Below are 23,154 nucleotides of genomic sequence, written 5' to 3'. Positions count from 1 at the left end.
TCAGGAAATATGGCTTCTCAATTCCTGGTTGCCTTGATTACTAATGCTGTTTAATTTTGCTCAGCCTTTATATTTGATCTTCAGTGGGCATATTAGTCTGATGTTAGGGTAGTCTAGACAGACCCAGAAGCAGAAGTCTCTGGCAAATAGCATCTTTTTTCAATTTCTTATTCCATGTCATTGATACTACCAACTACTAGACACACATGCTCATTTTTAACTCTTCCCTCTTTCATCCTTTGTTTTCAATTGACAAATTCTGTGAATTCTACATTCAAAACTTCTCTTCCACACATCTTCATTCGTTATATTCTTACTTCAATCATTCTTCTATTTGTATAGCCTTTTAACTTGTCCCATGTCCTATTCTACCTGACAAATTTCTGTGAGAGAAGTTATTTTAAAGGGTTGTTCTAATCTCATCATTACCTTACTCATTACTTACTAAATGTCTTCCCTATCCCTCATTCTCTGCCTTTTCCAACCCCCACAATGCCTAATGAATGTGGTACAAGCTTCACAGCATTTCTTTATAATGATTTAATTTGAAAATACTTTTCCTATATTATATTCTACTCATTTTATAAATGGCACTATTCACTGGAATGGCACTCTTTCCCATGGGCCCATATCTATCTCCATAATGTATGCTTGTTACTTTCCTTCTTAAAGGAAACTTTTTCTTCCTTTTATTGCCATAACTTGACCAAACATTCAAAGTCTATAACAAATGCAACCCCGTCCATAAATATTATGTAGTTTCCCCCAAATAGGGACAATGTTTCCCTTTGCTTGCACTCTTTGAAGTGGTACTTATTTTATTTTGGCCTTGCTTTATCATGATTTGTGTATTTATCAATATCTCCTTGAGAAATAAGCTCCTTCCAGAGTTAGATTTTTATCTTATTTACTATTGTCCTATAGCACTTGGCATAGTACCTAACATATAGAAGATCCCTCACAAATAGAATAAAATAGAATTCTGACAAATATCAAATGCAAAGTATTGCAAATTTTATTATATGATTACAAATGTATTTGATAGACATATTTACAGAAATATTACCTACTTAATAATGGCTTCTATTTTAGAAATATGAATTTCCAAGACATTTTTCAGTTTGAATTGAAGGGAAAATCTGATATATCAATATTTAAGCACCCTATTTTCCCAAGAAAATATGAGTTCAAGCACTTTAACAGGAAATAATACCATGATGTGAGTCATATCCTATCATGTATTTCTTTCTGAGCTGAATAGCCAAATAAAGCATACTGAAAAATGCAACATGGTTCAATTAAAGATGGCTCCCAAAGACATGAAAATCATTTAATGTTAATTTTACAATAGAGATGTCTACATTCAAATGAAGACTATGTGAAGAGATTTTAGGGCTGTATAATTTAGGTGTAATTTTACAGGAGTATGAATTGAGGACAAACTTAGGAGTGAAAATCACTACTTACAAGGAGTATTCAGGAACTGCATCCTTGAAGGCAGGAAGTTCCCGCACATATTCATTATAAAACCATTTCACTTTGAAATGCAAATTCATATAATCGGTGCTCTTGCATAACCGTTGCTTCTCATGTTCTATAACAGATAAAACCAAACATTTAATAAAGTTTTGTTTGCCAACTATGCTGTTATGTTCCAATCTACTTTTATTAGTAGTATTTCAAAAAGGAAGACAACAGTGTATTTGAGATAAAGACAAAGTGAATTACTAACGACAGACCTGGAATTTTACATAATACAAAAATCACTATAGGTTCTATGTAGAATAGGTCAAGCAGTAATGAACAACAACTTGAATGTTCTAAAGGCCTTTCTGATAAAGGTGAGTAATCTGACATGCTTAAAGAGTGATAACATTCCAACATTTTTCTATTTATCTGCAAGCTTTCATATTTTGACTATTTCTAGCATGACACAGGTGCCAGAAAAAAATGAAAACTCTGTGTGGATAAAACATGATTCAAACCAAGAGATTAATACTGGGTTAATAATTAATAACTGATTAATACTGGAAACATGCATGAGTAGATCACATTTCTGGCCTGGATATTTAACACTTAAAGAATTAAGATAGTTAAAAAAGAGAGGAAATACACCTAACTTTTAAGCCAAATGATTCCTTCTTCACCTTTTAAGTTGAGCTAAAATTATTTTGTACCCTGTGGCTTTTCTGACATTTCTTTAGCAGGCTTTCCTAACATGTGACTTTTTTTTTTCCTTGCTTGCTCAAAAAGTATAGCTTAAAGCTGTTATTTCCATCTGCGCATACAGTACTAGGGAACAGAGACTAATAACATTACTGAACATGTTTATCTCTGCCTCACCCCCAACCCTTGCCCCCAATATTAATATTTTGGCCAACTCTGGCTACATGTACAGGTACAACCAGATCCAAAACATCCCTAACTCTACTCAGGTTGAAGCACCTCAGAGAAGTTCTGGTTGAGCTCTATGAATCTCCTTCATGCTAAGGGATTTTAGAAACATTTTATACTTTGTATTCCAGGCTGAAAATACTAATTGAAGCAATTATACTGTTACAAACAAATTGAGGACATCCCTGCATTCCAAAGACTGAAAATAGAGGGACTTAAATCTCAGTGAAAAACTCAGGAGGGGACATAACTCCAAAATGAACATTTTCCAGTTATCTAAACAATGACTAATTCAAGACAATCTGTAGAACAGAGACAAAGAGAGAGAAGAAGGGACAGAGGAAACATATATACACAGGAAAAGATAACTGCTTTGGATATGGGAAGGAATTTCATCCATAAAAGCATTTAGGTAAGAGAGCAAACTAATGAATGCACCAGGTGCTTTGTCTGGCAAACATGTCTGCAATAGATTATTGCATAATGACATTCTTTGATATTATTTTCAAGTATTAACAAGCACCCATTTTCTTTGGTTCAGATCTGTGAATTCAAAAGGCACTCATGAATCAATGGAGCATACAAAACATTCATATTATTCTCCAAGTTTGTATATGTACTTCTTGATGTCATATACATGAAGCCTGATACTGATTTTTTGGCAACCAGATGGCTATTGAATGCTAGAGTTGTCAATAGTTTAATTTTTGAAATTTATATATATGTGACTTAATTCATTAAATTTTAGCTTTATTCAAATGATTTACATAAAAATGTATATAAACAAATAGTTTGTATTTTGTCATTAAAATGTCCTAAATTAAATATTTTAAAATATTTCAGAAGGAAATAACTTTCTGAAAACTATGTATGAAGTATATTTGAAAGTACAAACAGAAATAACTAAAAATTTTAATTTTTATATTTGTAGTTTACTTGAAATGACTTTTTATAAGATATATATTCAATCATGTCCATTTTAAATACAATAACATTTCATTTTTTTAATCCTTTTATAGTAAGAATGTGTGTAAACTGATTGGAGAGAAAAAAATGTAAGGGGACCTCAGAAAAGAAAACAAGGCTGAAAAGAAACAGAAAAGTTCAAAGATAAGGTGTGCCTAAAAATTTTTAAATAGGAAAGAATTAAAGAGAACAGACATCATGTAACCAGAGAAAGACTGTACCATTTAGTAGATGTAAATAGAACACAAAATATTTGAAATATTTTAACTGCATAGTTAGTAATTTTGCTAAAATCAAGGTGAAAGCATCCATTTTTGGAAAGAAAAATATATTAACTCCATTCATATCTTTATTTGCTACCCAGAACAAAATACCCAAATATGCATATTGAAATTATGGAAATACATTTATTTGCTTATGGGGAAGGTCGAACACATTTTATTTTCTATTTTATTAGCTTGATTAGTAAGTCTGAATCTTATGCGAATGGTGTGTGGGCTTCCATATGTGCTGTTGCTTTTGCAGTGTTAGTGGTGAGCTGGACTCCATGTACGGCCTCTTCCAAGAATGTTGGTACGGTAATAGAATCCCCAAGGGAAGGGTGACCCAGTTCCATCTCATACCAAGATTTATTGGGTGTGTATCTTGTGCCACGTCATATGGGAGACGCTGGGAGTGTAATGATGAAGGCCCTGCGTGCATGCTCAGGGAGGAAGGGTGACATGTAACAGTGCATTTAATACAATATGGCAAGTGTGCCATGATTTGATATGTATAGAAGGATGTGATCCCTGAGAGATAAACTTAGCACAACTTTGTGCTTTTTTAAGTAGAGAAATGATCTGCTGTTAGTAGTTCAATGCACAAGGAGGAACTTGGGTCAGAGGCCACTTATTATACAAAACTTCTTATTTATAAGGAATATTATTTAACATATTGTAGTGCCAGGGGGAAGGGTGTTCCCAGCCCCATATGAATCTGGTGAAACCCAAATAAGTCAAGGGAAAGAGTACGTTGGGGGACAGGCTTTTCATTACTCAGAGCTTGCTTAAATTTTCTAGCTAGGCCTGGCCAGTCTTTCTCTTCCACCACTGCTCACAATCTGCCCCCTCAGCATGTTCTCTACTTTCTGCCTGCCCCTTCCAGGAGGAACTCCAGTGGCGAGTCCTTGGTGATTGGCAGATGCCAGACCAATTATGCATCAGGAATGGAGAGGAGGAGAGAATGGCTGTCCTCTCTCCACCCCTGGTCCTGGAGGCTGCTGGAGGCTACAGAGGTAAATATCTATTTATGTGTAAATGGACTAGGGCCAGGCAGGAGATTCTGGAAATTCTATTTACTCCACATGTATGCACTTCTTCTGTGAAGTTGTACTTGTCTAATTAAAACCTTGGGCATTTTCCTTCTCTTTTCTCATGTTTTTACATGGTTTAGTAATGAGCTTGGATGAACCTTAAATTTATATTGTGCCATAAAAAGAAAAGTTTCACCCAACTCTGGCCCTTACAATGAAGTCATCTCTAGACTTTAAAGGTGCTAAAAGCTAGCTGTGGGCAGTGTCCCAGCCTTTAGTTTATTTGCTTAACCCCTTTAGATTTCACTTCTCTATCACTCAGAAGTCTTTCCTTCCTCCCTATTTGGGCACTTGGCTCAAAACTTAAAGATTCCTCCAACCTTGTTCTCCTGGACTCTGCAAACTCCTTACATTCTTGCGTTCCCCTTACTGCTGCTGTTCCCATAGCTCCAGGACAGAAAAAACTTCTTTACATCTAATTTTTTATAGCTACAAATTAGCCAGGCCACTTTCCCTTCTTCACCACTTCCCAGGTCTCTCCATGTGGATCAACATGGGAAAAGAGACAGGAAGGATACAACAATCTTTTTAAGAGATGAAATATGGTTTTGCTCTAGTCTAGGGATCATCTGTTTGGGTTCCTAATATACCTGATATGATAACTCAAACTATCAGGGTTTTCCCAGCCTACTTGCTGAAAAAAGAATACAGGAGAATTGCTAATAGTTTCCTCCTTACAGAACTACATTCATACTCACAGGATTTAGTTTCCATCCCTTTATGTTGCATATGTCTCATGCATGATCAACCAATACTTACTGCTCTCTGTGGACAGAAACAGGAGACCAGTACCATCTGTTTTCACATTCTGCCGATTCAACAAAAGAGCAATTGACATCTTTACATGCATTATATACTTTGGCTGATATAGCAAGAGGTTTGAAGTTTTCTGAGTTTGTTGGTAATCTAGGTTTGGTCTTGAGGAAAATGCAAACAAAAACAGAAAGTGTATCCTTTATAATAAGGCCCATCTATGATGTTTGTCCTTAAGTAGCAAATATTCAATATAAACTTTTTTCAGCAGATTTGTCATTATCATGAACCGCAGTACTTGTGGTGGGTTTAACTAATTGATTACCAAACTATGTCCTTTTCCTACCAAGCATACAACCAGACCACCTTTCCCAAACTTCCTTGTAGTAGATGTGGTCTATGATTGAATTTGGGAACACAGTAATGTATGTCATTTCCATTCTTCCCCTAAAACTATCTTGTGAAATCCTCCCTCTTTTTCCTTATTTGCTGGTCAGATGCAGAAGATCCAGTGGAGGATTTCAAGGCTCTAGAGGATCACAGAGCCACCAGGGGATAGAAGCCTGGGTCCTTGAGACACTTCTCAGAGGAGAGTTACTCAATTAGAAATACCTACTTTTGACTTGTGCAAGTAAGAAATAAATAAACTGTACTCTGTTAAATTGTTTGTTATGTAGTTAGGCTACATGGAGCTATATTCTGTTGCACCAGAAAAGGTTTCAAAGATGAGACCCACTTACTAATTAACTTTTGAAGTATGCTAATTTCCTGTTTCACACACACACACACACACACACACACACACACACACACACACACACACACACATTCAGGCTGTCTCTGCTTTGTGAAACTATATTAGTTGTAAGTACTTCCAGTAGATCCCACTGTGAATTAATCCACCATCACATAGGAAATCAGTTAATCAAGTTTAAGTTCATGTTAAGAAAAATAGTATAAAGGCTCTGAGAGAGGAATAATCCTCTAAAATATATAGGCTTTTTAGATTGATTAATATCACTTTTTATCTTCCTGTCAGCCTTGTTTCATACGTGCAGGTGTTCAGCTATATCTGAATAGTTATTACTACCAGTTAATGGCTACAAAATTCATATGCCCATTTTTCTCACCTTCATATATTCCTCCCATAATGTATAATTATATATTAAAAGGAAATATTTCAAATTAACTACAACCACATCCTAACTATCACCTACCAAATATCAATGTAAGAGATTATAATATCAAATTCAAGAATATGCTTCAAATTATCTTCCATTCTACCAAAATTATCTTCTTCTTAGTGGTAGACCATGTTGACAAAATTGCATTCATCTCATATGATGTGAATGACTCTTAGAATTTATTTAGCCACCAATCCTCCTACATTTTTAATTTTGGCAACAAAGATTTAACTAGCTCATTACATTTATAAAATGGAACATTTAATTAGTTTTCCAAACTGCAGTATAATAATTTTGTATGAAATTTAGTCTTGGAATTTCAATGAGAAATATGAATATTTTACTACCAGGAAAAGAATGTTTCATTAACATTGTACAAGGAAAAGCCTTGACAATTTAGAAGAATATGCTTATTTTCCTTTAGTTGGTGTTTATGAGCATTTACTTGAAAAGAATATATTATCTTCTGAAAGTCAGTGTTTATGCATGGAGTTTTATGTATAATGCAAAATTGTACAATTATGCATTGGTTTACAGAATGGGGTGGTATACATTCAACCCATTCTTGTGCCAAAAGAAAACTGTACAAAAAATAGGTAGCATAGTGTACAGTTTTGTAGGACTATCTTAACCATCCCTTTCAATATTTGACAGACTGCTCTATCTCTATGAGGTGGTAATATAGAAGGTCTAAAAGGAAAAGCAAGTAAAAAGTCATTATTAGGGGAACAATACACATGATATTTTCTGAGATATTGTGTGCTTGCAAACCTAAAACCTTATCATTCAAATTCTCTGGTTCTAAAAATAAATATGTATCAGACTTGTATAGATGAATACACATATAAACATCTATTAAAGATAACTATATATTAACAATATATAGATGGGTATTATGGACTTTAATACACTGAGAATGGTAAGCCGTGTAATTAGAAGTAAAAAGAAAAGACAGTAATAGTTATAATTTCATGTTTTAAAGTGGCTCTATAAAGGTCTTGAAATACTAGCACATCTTTAGGGTGAGACTCACCTAAAATTCTGGCTGTCAAAGTAAGCTTTGGTATTAAGGTATCAACTGTAGAGTAATAAGATAAAAATGAAAAAATAAATGACCTTACATAACATGTTAACAAAAGTAGTTTGGACCAATGTGAAGCTTTTTGAGAAGAAAATCAGCAAACAAGTGAAAAGATTAGCCACAACAGTAAATTATCATAATCAACTTTCTTAAGAAACAATGACTATGAAGGAACAAATAATATTAGTAGTGTAGGAAAGAAAATATTGAAGTTTCTTCCATGACACTTTTCTGATAACTAAGCCTTAGCAAACAATTGGGGGGGAAAAGCCAAGCAAAATTAATAAAATATTGCTTTACTTTATGACCTCTGAAACTGGTGCCAGAAGTAGAGCAGCCTTTCAGCCTTGAGAAGAGTAGCTAGCAGCCCTACTCACAATTACAACCAGTCTCTTAGTAGGATCCCAGGATGACTCCAAGCACGGACTGACTGGGGTCAGGCATACTTCACAGACACACTCTCTGATGTATCTGTTTAGAATTCTGGTGTAGATCTACAACCCACAAGCGCAGACCCATGAGTTTAGAGTAAGACTGAGTCTTCCCAGTCAATCAAAACCTCCCAAATCCCTTTCAGTATCACCTAAAATTTGAACTTCTATTTCTGTATAAAATATCTGTTCACAAATGAGTTGTACAGTCTGATCATCTTTTTATTTGAAACTTTTCTTTGCCAAAGTTAAACAGTAGATTACCAACATTTCCTAAGTAATATTCATTTTTGATACCAACTCCTACATCTGTGCAGCATTTTGCAGCCAAGCCAGAATGTGGAACTACTCTTCCATAGCACCCAAAATGAAGAAAGAACATACTATTTCATGGTATGACTTGGAAGAATGCTGATGACTTATCTTTGTCATAGACCTTACACAGTCAGGAAGCAGCATGAAGGCTGAACACATAATCTGGAGATGGGAAACCACAGATAGATATTTATGAGGAAAGTCATAGGACCAGATGGGAAAGAGTGTTCCAAAACAGAGATGGCTGATAGGCTGGAATAAAATGGTAAAATATAAACATCCAAGAAACTACTGGCATTAATCGACAAGTCATAGAGCAAGGGTATGAAAAAGAAACAAAAACTAACTTCATTTATATTGTATTTTTACTCAGAGTACTAGCAACAGATGTACTAGAGTATATCCATGGGAGATATAACTGCAGACTGAAATGTAGATTTCATTCATTTATGCACCATATATGTATTATCTGCTATGAAACAGGTACTAGTCTATATACTGAGAATACAGCAAAGAATAAAACAGAATGTTCCTGCCATCTTGGAATTTATGATATAGTGAGGAGAGGCAGACAATAAAAATCATTCAATACAACGTGAAGTAGTGGTAAGTTTTCTTGAAAAAAATATATGTAGGGAGAGGAAATAGATGAACCGAGAGTGCATTTTTCAATAGGACACTCAGAAGATCTCTAATAAGGTGACATGACAGAAGAAATAAATGAACTCAGAACCAACCATGCAGCCATCTCCTGGAGGAGCATTTCAGGAGGAAAACACAGCAAGTGAAGTGGCACTCAAACAAAAGAGTGTGCTTGACAAGTTCAAAAATGCCAAGGAGCCAGTGTGGCTAAAGTAGAGCAATGGGCACTAATGTCAGTAAGAAGCCATGGTCAGGTCACATAGGACCTTCTGGCCGATGATAAAAGCGTTTTCCCCTAAGAGTTATGGAGTAACACTGGAAGATTTAGGTCTCTTACATTTGTAGAACATCACTTTAGTTACAGCTTGGAAAACAAGTGATAGGGATCCAAAGTGGAAGCAGGAGGGTGTACAGGAGGCTATTGCAGCAGAATAAACAGAATAAATAAAGCTGGGCGGGGGCAGCTTGGGCTTAGGTGGCAATCGTGATGACTGTGGAGCAAGTAATGAGGTATGGGGTCATGGGGTCTACTCTTGGTTCTGTGTCTTTCCATTACATAACTATAATTCTCACCTTTTCCCATCTGAAAAAGCTAAAAATAGATATGACGACTTACTAAAATTTTGTTCCACTATACCACCCTGTCTATACCACCTGCTTTAAGAATTATCCCTGCATTCTGCAAGATTTGGATAGATGGATGGATAAAAGAATGTAAAAGCTGTATCCAGCTCTTTAGCCATGCCTCTTGTCTCATTGTCTCCTCAGTCTTGCTGAGAATAGAGTGGATTATCAATCAGACTGGTAGAGCACCTGTTCAGCATTGGACTTGGACTACAAGTTTGCTGATTTATAGCTTCCCACGGGGAAAAGTCAGTGCTGTATCTTAAAAGATAGGTCTAATTTCTGTATTGAAATAAAAGACCCTGTTTATGTCAATAATTTTTTTGAGAATTGTCAGTAAAATGTGAATGTAATATTCCTCCCATGTACATAACTCATATAAACCACTCGCAAATAATCAATTTCATGTATATCTCTGAAGTTTATAGCTTTATTGTAAAAATCATTGCATGTAGCTTTTTCTTAAAAGTCTCAAATCTTTATGGATTTTACTGCTTATAGTTTCCTGTACTTATTTTACTATTTTCTCATTACTTATTTAAATGTAACCTGTCATTGAGATTCTATTTTTAGGATAAAATAGATTTTTATCAATTATTTACAACATACAAAAATAAAAAGTAGGGATTTCACTTTTTGGTAGATTTCAACTAAGCTTTATTTTCCTTAGCTTTCCAAATTGCCATAATCACTTTGTTACTTATAAAGGAAAAGCAACTAATTGATAAGTCATGAACATAGGTAAAAAGAATGCTTTACTTTATATTTTATAATATAAAGTATAATAGTTATACTTTAGCTGGAAGCTATTGAAACATCCTAAATATATGATGATTTTTAATTTTATTATTGGTGGTGATTTTTTTTTACTTCATTGATAATTTCTTTGGGAATTACTAGTTCAAAAAGAGGCAAAAGGCTTTAAACATGAAAAGTGCATAACTTCATTCATATTCAAAGAAATGAAAATTTAATGAGATGGTCCTTATAAAAAAATACACTGTTTTGCTTTTTAGGAAAAATTGGAAATATATGTCAAAATTTTAAAAACATAAGTCTTTTGGCTATTCCACTTCTAAAATATCTGTACATATAGACAAAAGTATATGTTCAGAGGTATTTATATAAGCTGCACATTAAAAATAATCTAAATATTTATTAACATAGGAAGAAATAAGTGTGTTTTACACATCTGTTTCACTGAAAACAATAGAAGTATAACAAAGATTGAGGTAGATGTAAATGTGTTTATATAGTATGAGCCCCAAGTTATATTGTTAAGTAAAACAGCAAGGTGTGGGAGATTATGGATGATAAATTGCCACTTGTGCAAAGAAGCAAAATATATGTACATATATACATGTATATGCTTAGAACATATCTTCTGGAAATACACAAGAAACTGAAACCAGTGATCATCTTTGGGGAAGAAGACTGGTCAAGTACTGGAGAGAAACTTTTCACATAATATTCTTCGGTAATGACTATTTTAACCATGTACCTATATTACATTTTCAAAAGCCAATATCTTATTTTAAGCATACATCTGGAAAGAGTAAAAGGAAAATGGAAAATTTAAGGGGAAAAATCGGTAATTTCAAGAATAGCTTGATCAAATCTTCCAGAATGCAGAGATAAATTTTAGAGCAGAAAATCAGAGAATGAATGACATGGAAATGAGAGAGACTTACTAGAGAGTAGAGAGCCAATGTAAAAGAACAGTCAAACAAATGGAACAGAATCAATTAATAAAAGCCATCATTAAATAAATTGTTCAGTGGGAGAGACTGGAAAGCATGCACGAAGTTAAAGAATTCTCCACTAGTGAAAAGATACATCTAGATACTAGTGTATAGACATATTTACCAAAATGTTTAAAGGACAAAATAAAGGAAAAAAATCTTAATTTTAAATGGAAAAACAAGCATATAAAGTTACTTATAATAGGCTGGTCTATTACTCTTCCATTCATCAAAAGCTATGGGATCATGAAACATTTACAGAGTAAAATGAGAGGAAAATTTTCCAAGGACTGAAGAATTGTATATTCAGTTATATATTTGACAGGAAGGCAAAGTATATAGAGCTAAACTGGTTGGCACCACTAATAAACATGCAAAGAACTGGAGGGATTCTCTCCTTTCGTAACAGCATGGAGATTAAAGCTTAAAAGCCATACATTTTATCATGGATCATTATTTGTAATTACAGAAATAAATCTATTTACTGGACACGAGGAGTTCCTATGTTAGAGCCTCTCTCCCCCTTAGGCCAGAATTATAGCACGTTCAGAAGTCTAATTAAAAAAGAGTTATAATTTTTATTAAAGGATGAAATAGCCACCACCTACATATGCCAAAAAAAAGTTTGAATGGGAAGATTCAAAATGTTATTGTGATTATCTCTGGATGGTTCTCTTCCTTTATGTACTTAATTGCTTTCAATAAGGATAATTTTTCATGTTTACTTTGGAAATAAAGATAAATATTGACTGAAAACTTTCAAACATTACATAAAGTTCAAAGAAGAAGTAAAGATTACCAGAAATCTCATGATTTACAGATATGCTGTTAAAATATGACTGAATACCCTTCAAGATAACACTCTATGAATGTATCTATAAATATATGTGTGCATACAATTTGTGTAAACGCTTTATGCTCTATCAACAACTTCTTTCACTCCAATTTTTCCATGCCAATAAAAGTAGATTTACATAATTTCAAATGCTTTCTAAGGAAATATGGTTTATGTATTATTGTGTATGCACTTTTATGTATTTGTTATTATTCCTTAGATCTGACTTTAGTGTCTAAGCTCCTTATATTACATCATACAAATTCATCAAGGGTGGTTGATGCACAAAAAAGAATGAGTTTCAGATGGATTAGTACCTAAAATTTAAAGGTAAAACAATAAAGCCTTTTGAAGAAAACAAGGGAGATTATTTTCATGGTCCTGGACAAAGATTTCTTAAATAGGGCAAAAATAGCACTAACAATAAAGGAAGTTATCAATAAATTGCAGTTATAATTAAGCACTTCCATTTATCAAAAGACATCATTAAGAGAGCGAAACTGCAAGCCACGGACTGAGAAAACATATTTACAATACAAATGTCCAACAAAAGGCTAATACCTAAAATATACAAAGAATTTTAAAATATTAAGAAAATGTCAGTCAACTCAATAAAAAATTGGCAAGTGATTGAAAAGGTAGTTCACAGAAGGAATATCCAAATGGCAGCAAACTTGTAAAAGTTACTTTACTTTATCAGGAAAGTAGAAATTAAACCACAGGAAAGTAGAAATTAAACCACAATTTTAATTAAATAATCATTACATACCTACCAAAATGGCTACAATGTAAAAGACAGACAATATCAAGCTGACAAAGATGTAGAGTGATTGGAAATTTTATACACTGTTGGTTGGAGAGGTAACTGTTATAACCATTTTGAAAACCTATTTTGCACTATATACTAAACTGAACATATGCATCTCTATGACCTACTAAATCCACCTTCTTAAGCATATGACATACACACGTGCATATAGTTACTGAAAGATGTGATAAGAACATTCACAGCAGCACTATTCATAACAGCCTAAAATTGGAAACTACCAAATACACCTCAGCAGTAAAATGCATAATTAGTGGCATATTTGTACATAAAATACACTACATTGATAAGAACAGACTAAAATTTGGTGCAAAAATATGCATCATTTTTTGTGCTAAAGTTCACAAAAATATAATGTTGAATGCGCAAAATAGAATGTACCTTATGATTATATGTAAATGAAGTTCTAATACAGGCAAAACTATTCTATGGTGTTAGAAATTAAAGTAGTGAATAACTTTATTAGAGGGATTAGGTAATGACTGGAAAAGAGCATTGTGGGGGCTGCTTAGGGTCTGTTACCAGGTAAGTTCAGTGTGTGAAAATGCATCTAGCTGGAAACCTACGGCTTGGGCACTTCATCTGTGTATGCTATAGTTCAATAAAACATTAATGTAATAAAAATAAACCTCATCCTGTAGACAAGGTTCAGTGATTGAAAATAAGTACTTCATATATTTGAAGATTTATGAACACAGAAGTTAGAAGATATCAAAACAGACATAGTGTGAAAGATATAGCACCTTGGAATATATCCCCTAATTAGAACTTATTATCCATAGAATTCCTACCTGAAAGTTAAAAAGAAACAAAAAACAACTAAAAACTAAAATTAGAAATACTACATGACCCAGTAATTCTACTTCTGGGTATATACCTGAAGAAAACAAAATCACTGATTCAAAAAGATACATGCACCCCTATATTTATTGCCAAACTATTTACAATAGCCAAAATATGGAAGCAACCAAAGTGTCCGTGGATAGATGAATGGATAAAGAAGATTCAGTACATATATATAATGGAATACTATTCACCCAATAAAAAGAAAGTAATACTGCCATTTGCAACAACATGGGCAGACCTAGAGGGTATTATGCTCAGTGAAATAAGCTGGGCAAAGGCAGACAAATACCATGTGATTTCACTTACATGTGGAATCTAAGAAAACAAAGCAAAACAAAATAAACAAAACAGAAATAGACTCACAGACCCTGAGAAGAGACTGGAGGTGGGTGGATGAAATAGGTGAAGGGGGTAATGGGGCACACAATTTCAATCATAATATAAATTATTCATGGAGGTGAAAGTACAGCATAGAGAATATAGTCAATATATCTATTTTTCATTTTATGTTTTTAGTAACTACACTAGTTGGGGTGAGCATTTAATAATATAGTTAACTGTCAAATCACTGTGCTGTATACTTGAAACCAATATACTATTATATATCAACTGTATTTCAATATAACACAATAGTAAAAAAATACTAAAATATTTTGTATTTTTAAATTACATTTTAAACACTATCATTTTATGATCAATCTTTTGCTTGTATTCATTTATCTTTTTCATTGTATTAGTTAACAAATTTTACTCAAGGTGTTAGTTCAGATAAACAGAATCAATATATCCAGAGAACTAATTAAGTACAGATTTATTTTCTCTTTCCCTTTCTATTCATTCACACTATGTTATAATTCAATTCAAATATTACTGATTGCCTGTGATGTGCAAAACATTATTCTAAGTGCTGTGGGGTTACAAAAGGAGCCTAAGACATAGCTCCCACATTGAATAATAGAATAGACAAAAACTAATCTGTCTTTTGGGTTAAATGTGTGCATTGGAGGGCAAATTCAAGAGAGCAAGGTAGCCAGAAGACACGGACTTGAGCCTTGGTTGTATCAGTTACTAGAAAATACCCTTGTCACCCTGGGCAAACCTTTTACCTTTTGAAGGGCTCAGTTTCCTCGTATGTAAAATGGACTGTAACTCAACCTTCCTTTCAGGTTCTTTATTGTGTGTGGATTTGGAAATCTAGTGATAGAACATTATGTAAATGTCATCACTGAGATTTACTTTATAAATGGCAGCAATAGTGATTACAGTTGTAACAAGAACTACCATGTAGGAAAGCTATACTGTGGTCTAGTTAATACCCGCAGAAAATGACATTGTTTAATACATTCTTTGTGTCCATTCAGAAAGAATGAATTTTATAATATTCTCCTTTGATATAATGTAAAAACTATAGAAAAGTTGCAAGAATAGTGCAATGAACTCTCACATATTATTTACTCAGACTCAACAATGGTTAATATTTTGCCAAATTTGTGTTATGTTTCAATTTTATATATATACCAGATATTTCATATTTTCATATATATATGCTCATGCACATATGGACATATGAACATACATAATTCTTTTTATAATTCTTTTTGTGGAATTTGCTAAGGATATTTCATGAATTTCTAATTTCTTGAGTGTTTTTCAGCGATGTATATTGAACATAGTCATGTTTTTAAGTATCTATGGAGATAATCAAATATTTTCTCTTCTTATACCTATTAACATGTTATTATATGATATTAATAGATTTCCTAATGTTAAAATAGACTTTTGTCTTAGTCTGTTTGGGTCGCTATAACAAAATTTCACAGACCAAGTGGCTTAGAAACAACAAACACTTATTTCTCACAGTTCTAGAGGTGGGAAGTCCAAGATCACAGCACCAGAGTGGTCAGGCTCTGGTAAAGGCCCTTTCTGGTTTATAGACTGCTGCTTTCTTATATACTCACAGGGCAGAAGGGGCAAGGGAGTTTCCTGGGGCCATTTTCATAATGGCAATAATCCCATTCATGAGGACTTTGCTTCATGATTTAAATCACCTCCCAACTCCATCATACTGGGCATTAGTTTCAACATATGAAATTGGAGGGCACACAAACATTCAAACCATAATACCTTTCATTCCTTGGATTAAGTTCTATTTGACCATAATGAATTATGTTCTTACTATGGCTTTGGATTCTGTCTGCTAAAACTTAATTTAATGCTTTGCATTAATATGTTAAAATTTGACCCCTGAAGATATAAAAAGCTTAAACAGATTAACTTCCACAGCAGAAACAGATAAAGTTGCCATATTGTACTTTTCCAGGATATTTTCAATTCATCTAGTTTTTCAAATTTATTTGCATATAGTTTTGCACAATGGATGGTAGGTTGCATTGTGATCTTATGTGTGACCACATATATCAGTTGCACAGTTTTCCTTGTTAAAACATATAACATTTATACATTGTTTTTCCCCATCTTTTAGTCTTAACTCTACAATTAAATCAATCAAGTGCTCACCATAAACTTTTTAGCTGGAGTTTCTTCAGTCATCTCTTGATGGATAAAGACCTTTTACAATAGATTTCTCATGAGGAGCTCATGGACATAAAATCCTTGGTTCACACTTTCCTCTCTTGATTTTTCTCAAAATACTACTTTATTAATGTTGCCTTGATGTATTTCTTGAGAAGTCTAATGGTGACTTTTTTTTGCCCTTGTGTTTTCTTTGTGCCTAGAGACCTCCAGGATAGTTTCTTTATCTTTAAAGTCTAGTACTTTTAATAGAATCTGTTTCAGGGTTGACAATTTCAGGTTGCTTTTCCTAGTATCAAGTGGGCCTTATTAATATGTGCCCTGAAGTGTATTTTTGTTTCCATAAAGTTTTATTACAGTTTAAAATATGTTCTATTTCTTTGTTTAGAGACTCCAATTACATATATTAGATTTTCTTTACCTATCTTCCATTTCATCAACTGCCTTTGACCTTTTTTACTTTTGCAGTAAATCCAATACACATATCAGAAGTTATCACTTGCTAGGACTGTCCCATACTTCCCTCTTACTTAGCTGGGAAATCATGCTATGGCTCCTTGTACTTTTCTTATTAACTTTTACCCTAAGCAAACTATAATGCTGATATCCCTATTTTTAGCATGTCAACCGTAGTTGTTTAGAAGGGTTCATGTCAAGGTTTACAAAGAATAGACCTCAGAAACTTTGACTAAATGAATTAGAGTTCATCATTCAAGGTTCAGAAGGATTGGCTAAATAAACTATGAATACCAAAATATGTAATTATGTTATGATGCATTCTTGGTGACAGAATATTCAGGATAATTTGAAGATGAGTAGGCTCTTGAAATAGTACAATTAATTTGAAATCTGAGAATTTACCCTGTTCTCTTCATTGTCCCACTAGTTCCCTCCTTTTTACTCATTTATTGCTTCTTTCAGGCTGAAGTACCTCAGACATATTCCAGAAGCAGAGAACAATAGCAGCAGTACATACTGAAATTACATGGCAGTGAACACTGCCACCAGATATGTATTATCAATTCAATATACAGAATAATCCTACTGTATTATATATCAAATAAAAATCCATTATTCTTGGAGGTAGATAATAAATGAAAATTTTAGTGAAGTATGTTATTAGAGAAGTTCTAAGATTTAAAGAAAATCAATGTGTGAATAGCTCTGAAATGATTCTTTACAAGAATTTTATTTGTGAGTCCTTAAGCCCTTTTCTGTCAGTAAGAAAAATAGTCAATAAAGTTACATTTCTCTTAGTATTACATTAATTTACTCTCATTTTCTACTGAAAAATCCAAACATTTCATCTCAAGCAGTATTTCTGATATGTGTGTGGTTGCTATCGAAAACCTAAGCTATTCAAACAAAATTTTGATTAAAAAGCTTTTAAGCTTAATATATGTCCTTTTCCTTGTGTTAACTAGAGCCACTATGGAGTTTTCAAAAACATATTTAGTTCACATACAATGAGTTTTCATCATTTATAAGAAAAAAATTAAATCCAAATAAGCAAATACACCAGTCTGATGATTTATCTGCAATCAGTTAATTAATTAATAAATATATTAATTGTAATGTTTATTTTCAAGAATGGAAAAAATATTAATACTTCACTAAAATATCAATACAGAAATAGTTAGAAAACACACAGCAGTTGATACCTCAGAGGGAGTTTCTGTTTCAGGAAGATTTCTTTCAAACAGCTAATCAAAGGTGAGCACATCAGCAGGAAAAAAGGCAAAGGTCAAGAATGGAAAAGGAAACATAAATGACTACATGCAAAAAGATGATCAACTTTGCTCATTGTTGAAAAAGGAAAATCTAATCCCAGGATATTGTTTTTCACCTCAGATATTGAGAAAGGTTAACCATATTGCTAATACCTGGTGGTGGGAAGATTTGGAGAAGCAGACACTTTCAAATACTATTAATGGGAATCGTTACTGATATAAATTCTGGAAATTACCATTGATATTGATTTACATTCCTTAGCTCCCTGCTCTTTTTTCCTCATCACTCCTGCCGTCATATCTGCGATCTTAGTAACTATGTGTGTGGCTCACTTAGCGCCCTGGTTCTCAGCCTCTGAGCCTCCTTCACTGGGTTTGTCCTCCCCCTCACCACAGCCATCCCTTTCCACGGTCTCACCCTAGGTCATGCCATACCCAACATAGGCATCACCTTCAAAGTCTCAGCTTCAAGCATTCTGCTCTTTGAAAAGCATCCTATTCTTTGACTGTTACCTTATCTCACTCCTTCTTGTATCCACAAGACCCACCTCTTCTCTAGAAATGACTTCCTTCATAACTTCACTTCCTCCTCATCTAACTGAGAGCCTATGGCCTCTGGTTATTATCTTTCCTTTACATACACCCTCAGGTACTTGGCCTATCTGTCATATTCATCTGGCAAAGGCTTAGCCTGGGTAAATCCAATTCTATATCTATTTTGTGCCTGTATCCCAGTGACTCCATGTGACTAGAAAAAAATACAACCAGGATAACCGCTGTTATATAAAATGATGGTCATAACGCTCAAAGGGCCCTTTGTACAACAGTGATCTCGGCATTTTGCTAAGTACTTTGCTTGCTGCGCTCTGAGGTTATTATTTCATACTAGTGCTCTTCTCTTTCCACAGACAACCCAGAAGCCCCTCCTCTCCTTCCTCTCAGTCGTCACTTAGATTCCACATCTCTCACCACCACATTTACCAACATGACTTCTTCTTTAGACATATACTTTGCCTTTCCTCCTGCTACTGTGGCGAGTTACCTATACTACAGTCCAAGCTAACCAGTCCACTGTGTGCTGGAGAACACCCAATTCCTCCCACACAAAGATGCCTGTGCAATTGTGTACTATCTCTTCTGCATTATCAATTTTTCTCTGTCCAACTGAAACTGAATTATTTCCATAATCATAAAGACATATTACATTTTTCTATTATTAAATGGATTTTAATACTAAAAGAAAGACCAAGGGGTTAAGAATTAACATTATATATATAAAGATCAAATTAGACACTAACAAAATATTTTGCTAGATAATACTGAAGCTAACAGAAACTGTAAACGAAAGTAGATTACATAAATAAATGTTGCAACAAAAATAATGTAACTTAAACGGAAAACACTCTGATAAAAATATATGTAACAATTGTTTTAAAAATTAAAAGCTATGTTTTATAATGAAGCTTATAGATTAAAAATTAAAACAGCAGCATTCATGGAATTGGAGATCAGTATTTAGAGGATAGGGACATGAAATAAAAATATACTAGAATGAGTAAAATTAATCAATAAACATATTTTTTAAAAGTTCAACTCCTTAGTTATGGAATAAATTCAAAGTATAAACAAAGAGTGAGGTCCCCCTTTATTACAACAACAAACTTAAAATCATTACAATATTATGTTCTATCAAAGGTGTGCTGAAATGAGAACACCCATCACTGGTACAATGCATACTGTTGAAATCTTTGGTGCATAATTTACCAATACACTGTAAGAGATATACATACAGTGTTAGTCATCTTTGACTCAGCAATCCTACTGAGAATTTCCCCCAAGGAAATAAACACAATGAGGAAAAAGCATAGTACAGGAACATTTTCATTGTACCATTATTCAAAATACTTTGAAGAATGCTAACAGCCTGATTATCCAAAAATACAGGGTTGGTTTAAAAGCGGAGGTTTATGGATTTGGTGGGAAATTACATAACTATTAAAATTATGCTGAAACTATCAAAATGCCAAAAGTCCAAAAAATGTGTAAAAATACATAAGTGCATTTGTGCTATTATTACAATTATATAAGATTCCTTATGGATATGTAAGCAGTAGAAAATGGTGTGCTGGGATCATGGCTAATTTAAAAAATCTATTTCTGTTATGAAAATTAAAAAATAAAAATGAGCTAAATAAATTAAAAATTCAAAATTATTAACAAAGGAACCAGTTTTCATGTGCCCTGAAGCTAGGAACTTTTGTTTCCATTTTATAGATTTCAATTCAGGTTTTAGGTTACCCAAGGTAATGAAAAGCAGAAAAGGCACAGGATTCTTAGTGCTCTTGGAGGAGAAGTAATACACACCTACACATAAATGGCATTCTCATGGAAGATTAGGTGGGTGTTCACTGCAAAGACGTTGGCCTTAATATTGTTATTAGTGGAATTCTACCTTGTATATTTAAAACCATCCCATGAGGGGCAAAAAGAGAGAGAGAGAGAGAGAGAGAGAGAGAGAGAAAGTGTTAGAGATGTTTTGAGTTTAGATAAAGGGGGGGAAAGAAGAAGGTACGTGAACGTGGGAACTGTCAGAGCTTTGACTCTGCAAGTGAGGCATGAGGGAGAGGGGAGAACCTGGTCTGTTCTGAGGATATGAGAGGGGTTATCATGCTCCGAGGGAGCCGACCAAGTACAAAAGGGAATGTAGGCAGAACAACAGCTTTGGAAAGATGATAAATTCTTGATGTGCTCTTGAGATTGTAGAGCTATTTCCTCACCACCGACCCTCTAGGGAGGCCAATTGCAGCTCACAGATACATAGATCAAATCAGTTCAAATGACTGAGAAATTATACCTAGATATCAAATCCAAGATTATGTGCCTACATGGCAAAGATGTGAATATTAAGGTATATTCTTTTTATCATTTTAGAGTTGAGAAGAAGATTCTGATTGGATGAATCCAGGAACTTACAAAGGGGACTCCATATGTTGACTAGAGTAGAGGGGTCAACCACATTGAAATCTATCTACATTTGAAGTGCGTGCTGACAATTGTTGAGCACAAAGCTTTGGAGACAAAGAAACAAATATAAGAAAAGCAAACAGATAGGCATCTTTGTATTGTGACTCCTATCTGTCTGCATTTTAATAGAAGAATGAGGGCCATTAGAAGACATACTTTGGAGAATCAACTGAATTTGTAAGGATTTAGTCACAAACTTGCCACACAAATCACTTGGGTGATTTGACCTGAAAAGCTGACCTGGGCTGGGCTAGTAATGTGACTTTTTATTTTTATTCTGGGAGAGACCACAGGCTTTCCTTAAGATTAACAAAATCAACTATTTTGTTAATGGACTAAACGTGCCAGCTTGAAATTTATTTTACACTAATTTCACTTATGAGCACATCCACCCCTGCTCTAGACAGATATAGGAATTTCTGATAGTCAAAGAATGTAAGATAAGAGATGTAAGGACACAGAAATTCTTTTATCATAAATTCAAAATGTAACAATGCCTTGAGCTGCCTTAAAGTAGGTTAGCCAAAATCTGTTTTTAATTTCATGAGATTAAAAGTTAATTTTAATTATTATCCTATAAAATATATAATACAAACTCTACTGGACAGATTCTGGAGAAATGCTCATTCCCACAGCTGTTTTCCAACCACCTATGTGACCTTTGAGCAATTATTTGATGTCCCTTGTTACCAGTGTTCCTGTCTGCGACAGGACAAAGTTGGATTAACTGACCTGCCTGTGATGTGTCTTAAATTCTAATGGCATATGATTCTCCTCATAAAGCTGCCCTGTCATTTGACTTCACCCATTGCCTGACTTCTGCCTAACTCTGAAGAAATGGAACATATGGGAGCCCAGAAAATAAACAAACTATATAGATCCAGGAAGGGAAGGGAAGGGCCGTAATGTGAACAGTCAAATTAATCATAGATAAGGCTCTGATTTGATGATAGAAACACCAAATGTTTTGAGAATTACAAGTTTGATAAATTTTGGAGCATCTGTTGAGCGAATTTCTTTGCAGCTTATGTAATAGATGCAACAACAATATTTAGATGCTGTTGAATATGTATGTGGAGCTTGCCAGCTGGAAATTATTTCGTGACTAAAATACCATGCACATTATCAAGTAACTGAAGATTGGCATGCATTTCCTCTTTTGGAACTTTCTGGGACTTGTCCACACAAAAAAATGGTTGAGGCTAAGTGGTAATCAATGAGAGCAATATCCAAGGGGAAGCGAATTTTACAATGGGGAAGAAACAGGCTTCTTACCAGATATGTCAAATCAGTGAATCCATACATGTATAAACAGATACTCATTGCAGGCAGCCAACAGAGAAATGTGAATTACAAACTTCAGAAGCTATCGGCTTATAGGGTCACTGATGATATTTAAAATAAACAGTTTGAAGGAAAACATTTTGCTATACAATTACTAAATTTTTTCACCAGAATTGATCTGCCAATCCCTTTTCAACCATTTAACTTCTGCTTCTTCTTGGAATGTTTGCACAGAAATTATTTCCTTAAGGAACATATTTCTGACTCATGTGACAAAGTAAAATGCTACTCTCACATGTTCTTATCACACAGTCTACTCATCTGTTACTGCAGATATCACAGTTACTTTTATGTAAATAAGCATGAGTATTTGATCAATACCCATCTCCATGAATATTTGATCACTACACATTTCCTTGACAAAACTATGAGCTCCATAAGAGCACAGATTCCCTTTTTTGGTCACAAGTACCTGTCACAGTACCTGACACAGAACAAACATTCAAATATTAACTTACTAAAATAACTTTTTTGTGATATAGATAATGCATTTAAATACAAATTATAGATCAACTCACATCTTAAGAATAT

The 23,154-nt window shown here is 33.9% G+C and overlaps 1 protein-coding gene across 1 annotated transcript in view; it reads right to left on the bottom strand.

The window, feature by feature from the left end:
- The window catches only part of UNC13C (unc-13 homolog C), a 591,739-nt gene that overhangs the window by 129,876 nt on the left and 438,709 nt on the right, over nt 1-23,154 (bottom strand). Inside the window, exon 19 of the mRNA XM_057488818.1 lies at nt 1,468-1,594. Within this exon, the coding sequence (XP_057344801.1) occupies nt 1,468-1,594 (127 nt within the window). The remainder of the gene's footprint in view (nt 1-1,467; nt 1,595-23,154) is intronic.

Source organism: Manis pentadactyla, chromosome 11 (assembly GCF_030020395.1).
Source record: "Manis pentadactyla isolate mManPen7 chromosome 11, mManPen7.hap1, whole genome shotgun sequence".
In the NCBI taxonomy this organism is placed as follows: Eukaryota; Metazoa; Chordata; class Mammalia; order Pholidota; family Manidae; genus Manis; species Manis pentadactyla.
Note: the sequence above shows the minus strand (reverse complement) of the source record. Positions and strands in the feature narration are given on the sequence as shown.